Source organism: Myotis davidii, unplaced genomic scaffold, assembly GCF_000327345.1.
Source record: "Myotis davidii unplaced genomic scaffold, ASM32734v1 scaffold168, whole genome shotgun sequence".
NCBI classification, from domain to species: Eukaryota; Metazoa; Chordata; class Mammalia; order Chiroptera; family Vespertilionidae; genus Myotis; species Myotis davidii.
Window position 1 is genome coordinate 8672917 of NW_006383016.1, and position 13592 is coordinate 8686508.

At 33.5% G+C, this 13592-nt stretch overlaps 1 protein-coding gene across 8 annotated transcripts in view; it reads left to right on the plus strand.

Moving 5' to 3' along the window:
- SNX13 (sorting nexin 13) overlaps positions 1–13592 on the plus strand; it is an 87310-nt gene that overhangs the window by 28668 nt on the left and 45050 nt on the right. For all 8 annotated transcript variants that reach the window (XM_015558170.1, XM_015558169.1, XM_015558172.1 and 5 more), the window contains 8 exons: positions 2019–2140; positions 2230–2331; positions 3796–3884; positions 4606–4689; positions 6039–6177; positions 7260–7348; positions 11988–12087; positions 12910–13103. In XM_015558170.1, coding sequence (XP_015413656.1) covers positions 2019–2140; positions 2230–2331; positions 3796–3884; positions 4606–4689; positions 6039–6177; positions 7260–7348; positions 11988–12087; positions 12910–13103 — 919 coding nt within the window. The remainder of the gene's footprint in view (positions 1–2018; positions 2141–2229; positions 2332–3795; positions 3885–4605; positions 4690–6038; positions 6178–7259; positions 7349–11987; positions 12088–12909; positions 13104–13592) is intronic.

The window sequence follows — 13592 nt, forward strand, 5'->3', positions numbered from 1 at the left end:
ATGTTAAAATCAAATCTGATATTGTTTTACCTTTTATTTGGTGTGTGGAAGGTGTGCGGAAGAGGGGGTAGTCTTATACGGCGAGTATATAACAAACTCTGTATTTTGAGTGGAAATGTTAGGGGGTCGTCTTATACGCCCAGTCGTCTTATACGCCGGCAAATACGGTATATACATGGTTCTTATATTCTAAATAACGGTAACCCCCCTCAGATTCCTGAGTTTAGGTTACCCTTAAATGTTACTCTTCCTTTCCATATATATAACAAAATCATAGTTGTATAAATGCTAAAAAATAGTATATGAATGCTAAAACTTATGTTTTTCATTTTAAAACAGCCATTTGTTATATTCTTCAATGCCATTATCTTTTGAATGCTTTCTGTAAAAAAATGACAGTGTAATCAAGTCAATTTCTTCACTAGCTTCTTTATTATACATATGTGGGTAATTAACATAATGAGTTAGGGTATACGTTTTATGGCCCCTCCACTGCCTAGCATCTTCATGAATAAACACCTAAAAGAGTAAATTAATTTTAGTACTAAGTTAAGGAAAACAGCATTAAGAACATTTGTTTAAAACTAACACTTAATTTGCCCTGGCCAGTTTTGCACAGTGGTCAGAATCTCAGCCTGCGGACTGAAGTGTTTCAGGTTTGATTCCTGGTTAAGGGCAAGTACCTCAGTTGCAGGTTCTCCAGCCCTAGTAGGGGCACATGTGGGAGGCAACCAACCAATGTGTCTCTCTCACATCCATGTTTCTCTCTCTCTCTCTCTCACCCTTCTCCCTCCCTTCTACTATTTCTAGAAATCAATGGAAAAAATATCCTCAAGGATTGAAAAACAAAACAAACTGTTACTTAATTCAAGGAGAGGTGTAAACTGTTTTTGGTTTATCTGTTGTCTTTATTATTTGCTCCACTTGTATACTAAATTAGCAGTGTCTCTTGTTGTGTTTTGCTTTTGAGATAGAGCACTACATAATATAATTAGTAATCACCTTTTTCATGGCTAAGTGTAGCCACATTCTTTGAACCATTTTTTTTTATTGTTGTTATTTTGAATACACTAGTTTTTAATGCTAGTATATGCAAGCAGAAACCAATCAGGTTCATACCAAAGGTATTTAGTTTAGAACTTGGCCTATATAACTAAAAGAAGAATGTGAAGATTTCAGAATGATTGAAAAAGAACCAAGAAATATTTCAAATGTTCTTTTCTTTTTTAAATTGAATTTATTGGGGAAGCATCTATATATATAAAAGCCTAATATGCAAAATGTCCCCTTGGGAGTTTGACCAACTGGGAGTTCGATCGCTTGCTGTGCTGTGTGCTGACCACCAGGAGGTGGCGCAGAACGAAGGGAGGCCCCGGCCCCGGCCAGCGGCCCACAGCTGGGGAAGGGAGGACCCAGCCCACAGCTGGCAGCCGCCAGGGACCCTACCCATGCACACATTTCGTGCACTGGGCCTCTAGTTGGTTAATAACACCATACAAGTTTCAGGTATACATCTCAATAAAATACCATCTGCATACTGCATTGTATGCTCACCACCCAAAGTCAAGTCTCTTTCTATCCCTATTTATCCCCCTTTGGCCTATTTTCACTTCCCCCAAACTCCCTCCCCTCTGACAGCTCTTAGTCCGCTCTTTCAAAATCAGGCAAAGTTCTGAATTTCTGATGTATTCTTAGGTCTGGGATGAGAATTTGCATGATCTATCTGTTAGATTCACTTCAGATTTAACTGGAAAAATATTTTTTTCTATTATAATCTTTAAGCTTTGGCACATAAAATGCTTAGTATGCTTAAAGTCTTAGTCAAATAGATTTGATATACCTTGGGTTTTATGAATGAAAGATAGTGTTAAGATGTAATAGTAATTAAATGAACAAAACCTCAGTATAAATAAATTCAGTCTCTGATAATGATGTCTTTTAGTAGTCATTAAAATGAATTTATATTTCTTGATTAAAAAGCATTTACATATGCTTCTATGTAATATGTTTTTTATAAGGTCAAAAGAAATAGACTGGCAACCTTATTTTACAACACGCATTGTAGATGATTTTGGCACACACCTACGAGTATTTAGGAAGGCTCAACAGAAGGTAACAGAAAAAGATGATCAAGTAACAGGTAATATCTTTATTCCTGAAAATTATGATTTTAAAATCTGTTTTGTGTACATCATTCAGTATAGCTTGAATTGTTCTTTCTTTCTGCAGGTACAGCAGAAGATCTTGTAGAAACCTTCTTTGAAGTTGAAGTTGAAATGGAGAAGGACGTTTGCCGTGATCTAGTGTGCACTTCTCCCAAAGATGAAGAAGGTTTTGTTTTCAATTTCACACTTTTGAGAACAGTAACTGTTTAGGTTGATCAGAGATGAGTTAGTAGGACCAGTGAACAAATACAAGGGTGAAATTATTCTTTTAAGACAGGTAGCATAGTGAAGATACTGTTACTATTCACTTTATTTTATAATTCCTAAAAGTAATTTCCAGTTTTTTTTCTGTTTTGAAGGTTACCTTTAAAAGATGGTTAAAGATGGTAATTAAAGATTACCCCTCTTGTCTTTTTGGAAAATAAAATAAGCATAAACATTTTGTAATTGAAATTTACTTTTTTGATCGATAGTAATTTTATCTTCACCTTGATTTATTATTTCTAATTCAAGAATATATCTGGTACCCTAAAGTATTTTCTAAGATAATGCTTATAATAATTTTAAATATAATTTTTAGGGTAGAACGAACTTGCCTTCTTTTTGGGAGGTTAGATCAGATAAGCTTTAGTTGAGGGTGTTGTGATTTTCCCTAGATTTGCAATAACTAAGAGTCTTTTCTACTTGGCACATTTTTTTATTAATAGTATCAGGTGTATAATATATTCCTGTGAAGTGTCAGTATATAACAACTACAGTAAAGCATTTCTAGTTGTGGAAATTGTTTTCTTTTATTTTTATAATGCTTAACATTTTTATTTCTTTGCTTTCCTTTCCTCTTTTCTTTTTATATATATTGTGCAATTCAGTTTTTAATCACCATTATATTAGCACTGATCTGAAATAATTAAATGTAAGAAATAGATATAGTGATGTGCAGTACTTTTATGTAAGCCGAGCTCTCAAATATGTAAATTAGAGCATATTCTTTTTTCTGCCAAAATAGTGGAAGTTCTTTTTGGAAAGAATAATTACAGTAATTTTTAAATGTGCAAATAATTTTTAAGTATGCAAACATAATTAGTGTGGAATACATGGTACAGAATACATGGTACAACAAAAGTTGTTTTGGGAGCACTTTTGTAATTGAAATTTTTCAGTCATTCAAAGAGTGGGATGTAACTGAGCAGACTTAAAAATGCCATTTTGATTATTGGGTAGTTATTATTTGGAGAAGAATGAAGAAGTTTTTTGTTTGTTTTTTATATTTTTATTCATTTCAGAAAGGAAGGGAAGAGGGAGAGAGAGATAGAAACAGCAATGATGAGAATCATTGATCAGCTGCCTCCTGCACACCCCCTACTGGGGATCGAGCCCGCAACTTAGGCATGCCCTTGACTGGAATCGAACCTGGTACCCTTTAGTCCTCAGGCTGACGCTCTATCCACTGAGCCAAACCAGCTAGGGCAGAATGAAGAAGTTTTTAATGAATACTGATATGTACTAAATACTAAAATAATAAGTCAGTATAATCAGAAAACTGGTTATTTCTACCTTTATGTGTTTTATATCAAGAGTAGATGGGGATTTCATATTTTCTAATGTTGTTATACCTACCTTTTTTTTCTAGGATTCCTAAGGGATTTGTGTGAGGTCTTATTATACTTATTGCTACCTCCTGGAGATTTCCAGAACAAGACCATGCGATACTTTGTCAGGGTAAGCTTAAACTCATACCAAATAAATGGCTGTAAAGAAACTTGGAGTAGTACTTCCCAAAAGTTTTGGTCTTGGGTCCCTGTGACTCCCTTAAAAATTATTAAAGACCTCAAAGAGCTTTTTTTTTTTTTTAATGTGGGTTTTATCTATCAATATTTACCATATTATAAATTAAAACTAAGAAATTTAGAAACAGAAGAATATACAAACCCACATTCCATTAGTATAGTGAATAATATAATAGACATGTACGTACCAACTACTCAGAGTCAACCAGTGTTATATTTTACTATAGTTGCTCTGTTCCTCCCTTGAAGATAATCACTATCCTAAAATTGGTGTGTATCTTTTCCGTTTCTTCTTTGTTATTATTCTTTAAATATAGATATAGGAATCCATAAATAGTTATACTGCAATGTTTAAAAATTAACAGAAATATGTACATACTAAAGCTATATTTTTGCTTTTCTCCTTTGAACTCTAGGTGTCATTGTGGACATGTATCCATATAGATCTAGGTAGCTGCATCTCAGTTTATTTAATTTATTTATTTTAACTGGGGCAAACTAGCTCATCTAGCTTATGGTGGTTATTAAGTTTTAGTTTTACGTGTATTGTACATTTCTTAAGTAACAGGTTATGTTAGGGAATTTATATTATGCTATTGATTTGAACAGTGTATTAGATTAAATTTGTTTGTGTTTTTTTAAATTTCGTCCAGGAAATCCTTGCACAAGGAATTCTTCTTCCATTAATAAATCAACTCAGTGATCCTGATTATATTAATCAATATATCATATGGATGGTATGTACTTTCTAAATTACAACTCTTTAAAACAATTTTTTTAAATATAGAAATAGTACTTGGAGATTAGGATGATTAAACAATTTATTAAATAAAAATGTATCTAGAGATAATCTTTATATTTTCAATATTTCTGTTTGCTATATGTGTTAGTCAAGTTCTCTTTAAGAGATAAGATAATCTTGACAAGTTTGGTGTTGTTACTACTTATTTAAATTTAAAAAAGGATGTTTTACTCCCCATGTGTACAGACAGATGACCAGTATTTTTTAAAGTTAGACCCTTTCATGGAGGCCACAGAACCTGATTATTCTTTTCTTTTGTTAACTTTTATAGGTTCTCCTAGGTTCCTACTAGGTTCTCTACCAAGAGTTTTAAAAATATGCAAATCCACGTCATTAAAAATTTTTTAAATGTATAAAAAATTTTTTATACATTTAAAAAATGTATAAAAATGTATATCCCTTGGTTAGGAAATCTACTCCTGAAATTTATTCTAAAATGATGATAAGCAGATTTGCAACAACATTTAAGGCCACTAATGCAAACATTGCATATAATACTAAAAAACTGAAAGCAATTTAAGTGTTTCACATAGAGGATTAGTTTAATAAATTATGCATATTAATATAATAGAATACTATGCAGCCATTAAAAATGATGATGGTATATCCTAAGTCTGCTACCTTCGCCTAGCTCCCTTTACTGCATTACTTGGTTTAAATTTAATTGGCAATCATAATGATTAGTTCCTTCACATCTTCATATACCATTTCTCTCTCTCTCTCATTGTACTTGCTTGGTGAAATGACACTCTGGTTAAATTCAATTTAACCATCCATCTACTCTATTTCTATTCTTAAACAGCAAGTGACTGGGAAAAAAAGACAATATAATAGTATTCATATAATCATAGTGATTCTGTTAAATTTAGGTTGGAGAATCCCACTCTTCTGTTTAAAATCCTCTAGTAACTTTCATTCCACATAGAATGAAAGTCAAAACATTTATTGTAACCTACTGGTTTGCTCTTCATCACCACTGATCTTGTTGTCTACTCTTCTACCTTTCTTTGATATAGCTCAACCATTATGGCTTCCTTGTTATCATCCATCAAACATTCTGAGCATGCTTTTCTACTTTCTAGCCTATTGTATATTTTATTTCCATAGTTTAGTTTGTGACCGATGAGAATTTAAGTACTCTGAATACAGAGATTTTCATTTCGTTTTGTTATAAGCATTAGGAATATGTCAAGTTGTGCCTTTCACATGGTAGTCACTCAAGATTCTGTTTTCCCTTAATAAGTGAGTTCCCCTCCCATCTGTTTTTTAAACTTTATTTTTTAGATCCGTGAGTCTAATTGCAACTATGAGGCCTTTATGAACATTATTAAATTGAGTGACAATATTGGAGAGCTAGAAGCAGTCAGAGATAAGGCAATAGAAGAATTACAGTATCTTCGATCTTTAGATACAGCTGGTGATGGTAAGTAATTTAAGTGAAAGAATTTTTTACTTCTTTATTGTTTACTGTATCTTCAAACAAAATTGGAATTTACCTAAATGTCATTTTATGCTATTAGTTGTTTCTGCCTTAACTAAATTGGAATCTAGCTTATTGTGTTATAACATGTATTAAGAATACATTATAGCTGTGGCCATTTGTGCTCAGTGGTTAGAGTGTCAGCCCACAGGCCCAAAAGTCACAGGAAAGGGCATATACCTCAGTTGCAGGTTCCCCAACCCTGGTAGGAGCGTTGTGGGAGGCAACCAATCGATGTGTCTCTCTCACTTTCCTCCTCCCTCCCATCTTTATAGAAATCAATGGAAAAAAATATCCTCTGGTGAGGATTAAAAAAACCACAAAAACAAAAAATAAGGTATTATAATTTTGAATGTGAGACTATTATTGCAGTTATCTCTAAAGTAAAGAGAATTGGTAAGGTTTAATATTAACTAAATGATTTCATTATATAATTTTAGGTTATTTCATTATTAAATATAATATTTTTTTATGCATTGGCTTTTATATTAAACTAGGGGCCCAGTACACAAATTTGTGCACCTTGAGAGGAACTGTGGGCCACGAAGCTGGGGTGGGCACAGGGGGCAGGTCTTGGCCCATCCTCCAAGCCTTCACCCGGCCCCTCCCGCTGTGGCCCCACTCCCACTGCCCCCACCTGCTGACAGCGCAGAGTGATTGGGGCCAGCAGTGGGTACAAACGGGTCTGGTGCTGGCAGCAGGTGTGAGTGCCGGGTGGGACCGCAGTTCGTCGGAGCAAAGAATTTTCAGTAACCACCAAAGGCTCGCCCTGATGACAGCTACTGGTGCCCCACCTTGGTCTGGCTCCCCTGCTCCACCATACTGCTACGGCCAACGCCCACCATATTCCACATGTGCCCCTGGGTGGTCATTGCACGTCATAGCAACTGGTGGTTTGGTTGTTCCACCATTCTGTCTATTTGCATATTAGCCTTTCATTATATAGGATAACAGTAAGGGCATGTTTAAAGTATTTCACATATAACTATCACTTTCTAGTTCATAATCAATTTGTTTGTTTTTAGATATCAACACTATCAAAAATCAAATAAATAGCTTATTATTTGTAAAGAAAGTATGTGACTCAAGAATACAACGGTTGCAGTCAGGCAAAGTAAGTAAAGTACTTTTGAGTTAACATTTAATTATAAATACTCTTTATTTATTAAAATGTTTAGCAGGGTGGGGGCATAGGTGAAAAAGGTGAAGGGGATTGAGAAGAACAAACTGTGGCTCGGACAGCCTGGCTCAGTGGTTAAGCGTTGACCTATGTGAATCAGGAGGTCTTGGTTTGATTCCCAGTCAGGCCGTATGCCTGGGTTGCAGGCTCGATCCCAGATTCTTTCTCATTGTTGATGTTTCTATTTCTCTCTCCTCCCTTCCTCTTTTAAAATCAATAAAATAAAATATATATATTTTGCCAGTTATACAATATGTGGTGGAGAAGTAATGTACAGTACAAGAAATATAGTTAATAATATTGTAATAACTGTGTAGGGACAGATAATTACTAGACTTATTGTGGTGATCACATCATAAGGTATATAAATGTCTAGTCACTATAATTATATATTTGAAACTAATGTATGTCTAATATAAAAGTAAATTTTTAAAATGTCTAGCAAATAACAAAAAGTACATTCACCAGTGCACTATGCTACAAAAGAACTTTAAGAAAAAAACTTCTCTGATATAATGTAGTATAAATATTTGTGAAATCAAGCTAAAGAGATTGAAATACTGCCTAAAAAATGCTAAAGTAATTAAAGATTTGTTATTCCTTAATTTATTCATCTATCCACTTTTACTTATTAAAATATCTATTTATTGAATTTTATGCATAGGACACCATGGTAGATTGACTAATAGACAGAATATCTACTTTCATGGAGCTTACATTTTTTTAGTTGCAATCAGAAAATAAGCCAATAAATAAATTGATATATAATGTAAAAAAAAGTAGAAATTAAGTAAAAGTGTGGGGGGCGGGGCGGGAAAGAAGTAAAGCAAAATACAGGAATAGAGAATGTCCAACAGTATTTTGTATAGGTGCTGAGAGATCTGGTGACATTTAGGCATAGGAAGGCGTAACATGAGAGAGTCCTATGACTTTTTTTTTTTTTCTTTTAGATTATTTTTTAAAGAGTCTTATAGGCAAGGTGAAAGCAAAGGCAAAGGTCTAGAGATAGGAAAATGGTTGGTGAGTTCATGGAGGTCAGTGTGGCTACTATGGAGTGAATGAGAGGAATTGTCAATAGGAATGAAATTGGAGAGGAACCTTGGGGTTAGATTATATATGGTTTTACCTGCCATAGTAGGGTTTTTTTAAAGATTCTAATTGTAATGTGAATCCATTAGATATTTTTTCTTTGTGAGTGATGTAATCTGATTTGAGAATTAAAATGTTTACTTTGATTCTTTGTGATGAATAAATTGCTAATTGGTGGGGGCAAGAATGGAAACTAAGAGATCATTTACAAGACAATTGCAGTAAGTAATAGATGTCTGTAGAGGTTGTCAGAAGTAGAGACTGGATATAAGGCTAATAGGACTTATTAATGGATTAAATATGGTGTGATAAACTAAAAAGGCACTTGGATGAGCTGAGCAACTGTATGAATAGTGTCACTTTTTACTTAAATGGATAAAACTGAGGGAGGAGGGGATTTGGAGGAGTGAATCTAACTTTGGATGTTTTAGTAGAGTTCCCTTTTCAATAGTCAAGTAGACATGCTAATTAGTAAACTCCAATTCAAGGGAAAGTTTAGTGGTGGAAATATCTTTGAGAATTCTAAAGGTTATCAGATGTTTGCTTCAAGTTAAGAGACTGGATGAGGTTACCTAAAAGAGTGAGTGTAAGAAGATACCAAGAACTCAGTCCTGAGGCACTTCAGTTACTAGTGTTTAAGACAAAGTAGAAAATCAAAGATATAGAGTAAGTGGCTGGTGAGATTGAGGGAAAACCTGAGAGTGATATCCTAGAAGCCATGTAAAGAAAGTGTTTAAAGAAGTGAGAGATCAGGTATGTCAAAGGCTACTAATAAGTTGAGTAAGATGAAACAGAATTGCCCTTGGATATGCCACCAATGGGATTATTGGTGATCTGATGATAAACAATTTTGGCGGACTAGAGAAACCTTAATGGGAGGAGTCAGTCCAGGAGGAAATGGGAAGAGATGATTAGAAATAGTGATTATTGTTAGTTGTTTGGAAGAGTTTTACTATAAAATAGAGCAGAGATTTGGGGCTGTCAGAGAGGAAAAAACATTTTTAATTAAGTTTAGTTTTTAGTGTAGTCACTTTTTTGGGCTGGTTTTCTATTTTGGAAATTTATTTGTGACTCTGATCATGTAATTTTGCAATTTTTCTTAAGGAATACAAGACATTTTTAAATAAGTTTAGTTTGCTAGATTAATTTTAGCTCACAGTACTTGAGGTCCACATTTCATATACGCAGGTGTGTGCATTTGTGTGTATGCCTGTCTTTGTTTTATCTGTGTTAAAATTAGTTTAATATACCCATGCAAATTCAGAATAGAAAAATGATATGGTTTCACTAGTGCTTATTGTTTCTTTTAAGTAGTTGCACTGTCTAGATCAGGGGTGGGCAATCCCTGGCATGCGTGCCAACCGTGGCACGCCAGTAACTTTTGCTGGCACACGAAACCCTCTCTTATAATCTTCCATTTGCAATTTTTTTCTTAATATTGACTTTTTAATTTTTCAGATAAATTCAGTGTAGGTGCATCTTAGATCAATAAATAATTTTACATAACAAGTTATCTTAAAGACCATAGACATGGCTGACTTTGAAATGCAGTTGGTTGAATTTCAGAGTAGCTCAATTTAGAAGCAGAAATTTATTGACCTTAGAGTTGACTTGGAAAAAATTGAAAAAAAGCTATTAGAGACAGGAGTACCAGAGAGAAGTGTCGAAAACAAACTATTGAGGACTTGGAATGCCATTCCAGAAAATTTTTTCTGTTTAAAAAACTTTGCAACAGCGTTACTCTCCATGTTTTCATCCACATCGTCATATACTATGCTTTTGTCGCTCAAATGAATTTTATTATTTCTTCAAGGTTCTTCACATACGCACACCTTAAGAGATATCAAGTAGGCGTAACATGTTCTCAAAAAATTAGGGTTGGCACGCAGAAGAATTTTGAGTCAGAGATTTTGCTGGTTTTGGCATGCACTCACAAAAAGGTTGCCCACCCCTGATCTAGATCTTAGAGTTTGTGGTCCTTCATCATCATTATTTAAAGTCTTCTTGTCCACATGCTTTTTTATATTGAATCCTTTAACAATCTCAATGTCTTGTTTGGAAACCTGTCAGTTCGGTTTTGAATATCAAACTTTATCTCTTTTATAGGACTGGTCATGCATCTTCCTTTGGAAGTAACCTCAGAATCTCCACAGAGATGTTTTTTTAAACATGCTACTCATCTTGAAATCTTAGAAGATCTTTTATCATACCTTTTTATTACAAATAAAGTTATAGCGAACACTCTTCCCCATCCCATTCTTTGTGGAGCTGCTGCTGGGCAGGAGGAATATAGGAGAGAAATCATGTGCTGACACTGGGTTGTTTTATGCCAGATATTTTAAGTTAGTTACTCTTACTTTCAGTACTTATATGAAGGGATCCTAATTATACAAGAAGTTATTTTCCTCCTTCAAATTATCTTCCTTCTCCTTTATGTATCACCTATGCCTAATTTAGTATCTGTCCCTGAATAATAGAGCCTATTTAACTTCTAGAGAACGTCTGTCTTTTAAAATCGAGGGTTGTGAGATATGGATTTGGGAATATGTACAGAGAAGCTGGTTAAAATAGTTCACAGAAATATTGTGGGTTTTAGAAGAAAGGACAGCAGGCTTTAAAAACAAACTAATTCTTGCTTGCTTTATGGTCATAGGTAAACTTTTTGGTCTTCAGCTTTCTTATATGTTAAACTAGAGGCTTGGTGCACGAATTCGTGCACAAAGGAATGCGGCCGACCAGGGGGAGGAGCCAGGGGCAGTTGGCTGGCCGTCCCTATCCTCTGGTCAAATTTGCATATTAGACTTTTATTATATAGGATGGCTTTAGTGGTACTTAATCCAATAGAATTGTTGTAGAAATTAAATGAAGTAATGTGTGTAATGTACCTAGCATAGTGCTTGATATGTAGATTTTGAACCTTTTTTTTTTAATTTGTTTTATATGTAGGTAGTTATCTTGCTTTTATAACTCTAAAAAGCATACATAATTTATTGTTTACATAGTCTGAGAAGAAGTACATTTTCTATATATTTCTATAAAATACTTTATAGAAATTTTACTCTCTTGGGAGCAAAATTATTCTTTTGGGAATATTTTCTGTTTTCCCAGTAGATAGACTTTAATCTACACTTAAAAATGTTGGGATTTGTTTATTCTTGGACATATTAAGCATTGTAAACATCCTCTTGAGCCTCTAAAATATCCGTTTTAATTTGAAGTATGTAGAAAGAGGGAGAGAATTTGAATTATTTTGTATTGGAGGAAATTAATTCTTATCATATTTAATATATATTTACTAAGCAACTCTGAAAATAACATTCACTGAGCCAAGACTATTCTATTGGGAACTCACATGTATGAGAAGGGAAATACTTCATTTATATTCCATTTTAATTTGTAATTTGATTTTTTACACCTATATAACGATCTTTAACCTAATGAGTGAATAGATGAAATATTAACCTACATTCGCTTTTATCTATAGGAAATAAATACTGTGAAACTGGCAGCAAACTTTGGGAAACTTTGCACAGTCCCTCTGGCCAGCATCCTTGTAGACAATGTTGCACTACAATTTTTTATGGGTAGGTAAATCCATTTTATGAAAATAATATAATCCTTTAAATTTTTAATAATTGTAACTATTATTAAATTTTAAGTACTCAGTATTAAGCATGCCAGATCTGTCTCACCTCTTTCTCTTATTCTCTGAAATGTTCGTTTTTTTTCACTGGAAAACAGAGGTAGAGATTTATTTTGTTTTGAAGAAACAAATGCTTATTATAGCTCTGATGTGCATTTGCTAAACTGCTTTTAAAATAAACCTTGGAAGAGTCTACTGTGAATTTAAATTATTTGAGGAAGAGTATTTTATGAGGAATACATGGCATATATAACTGGTTTATATCACTTTTTTGTGTGAATGGGGAGGGAATTTTATTACAATTACAGCGTAATTCCTTTTATTTGGAGAACATTTTTACCACAACTTTCTGATTCTTAATTTTCATGAAAAAAAATATAGATACATGATTTGTTGAAAAGTTTAATTTTTACTCTTACTGTTTATATAAATATTAATACATATTATGATTATTAATGTTTATTGAGAAAAAAGCTGAATGCTAACAAAATGGATTTATTTCTGAGGAAATTTTGTGTAGCAATTTTATCCCCTAAAGATTTTTTTTTTAAATGTGCTTTTATTTATGTTTCCTACATAACTGGTCTTTTTTAGCTTAACTAATTAATGATATAACTATATTTTCACCTCAGACACTTTTTATACATTTTAAAATGTCAAATTTTAAGTATTTGACACCTTAAGTTTTCTTAAGTTATCATACAGCTACATGCACCCAGAAATGTGTGACACTAATATCTATGGTATGGATTTTATTCGGTAGATTACATGCAGCAAACTGGAGGTCAAGCACATCTCTTCTTCTGGATGACAGTGGAAGGGTACCGGGTTACAGCCCAACAACAACTAGAAGTTTTATTAAGCCATCAGAAAGATGGAAAACATCAAACCAACCAAACCAAAGGTCTTTTAAGAGCAGCTGCTGTTGGAATTTATGAACAATATTTATCAGAAAAGGTGAGGATATATTTTGGTTAATGTGCTCTTATCTTCTTTGGCAGTATCATTAATAATAATTTTTATATTCTTATAAATATCCATTACTTATGCTAGGCACAACTTTTTCACAAATATTGTCTCATTTAATCCTGATCACAGTCTTATTTTGTATATTATCTTTATATTTTGAAGGGAAGAAACTAATGTTTAGGAAATCGAATTAACTTGGCCAAAGTCATGAAAATACTAAATCAGTCATGAAAAGCTAAATCAACCTTCCTAATGCTGCGACCTTTTAACCCTTTGTGGTCGTATTAAATTTGGACATGGGTGTCGTACTGGTCGGAATTAATTTCCATTGAAAGAGCAGTGATACATAACATGCAAGATTATGAAGGATAAACAAGATTTATTAATTCTTTTTTGGAACTACGTCACTACTAGTAGAATCACTATAAACGTTATCACTTTCTGCGTCAGAGTCAGTATTCAAGGTGCCAAAATAAA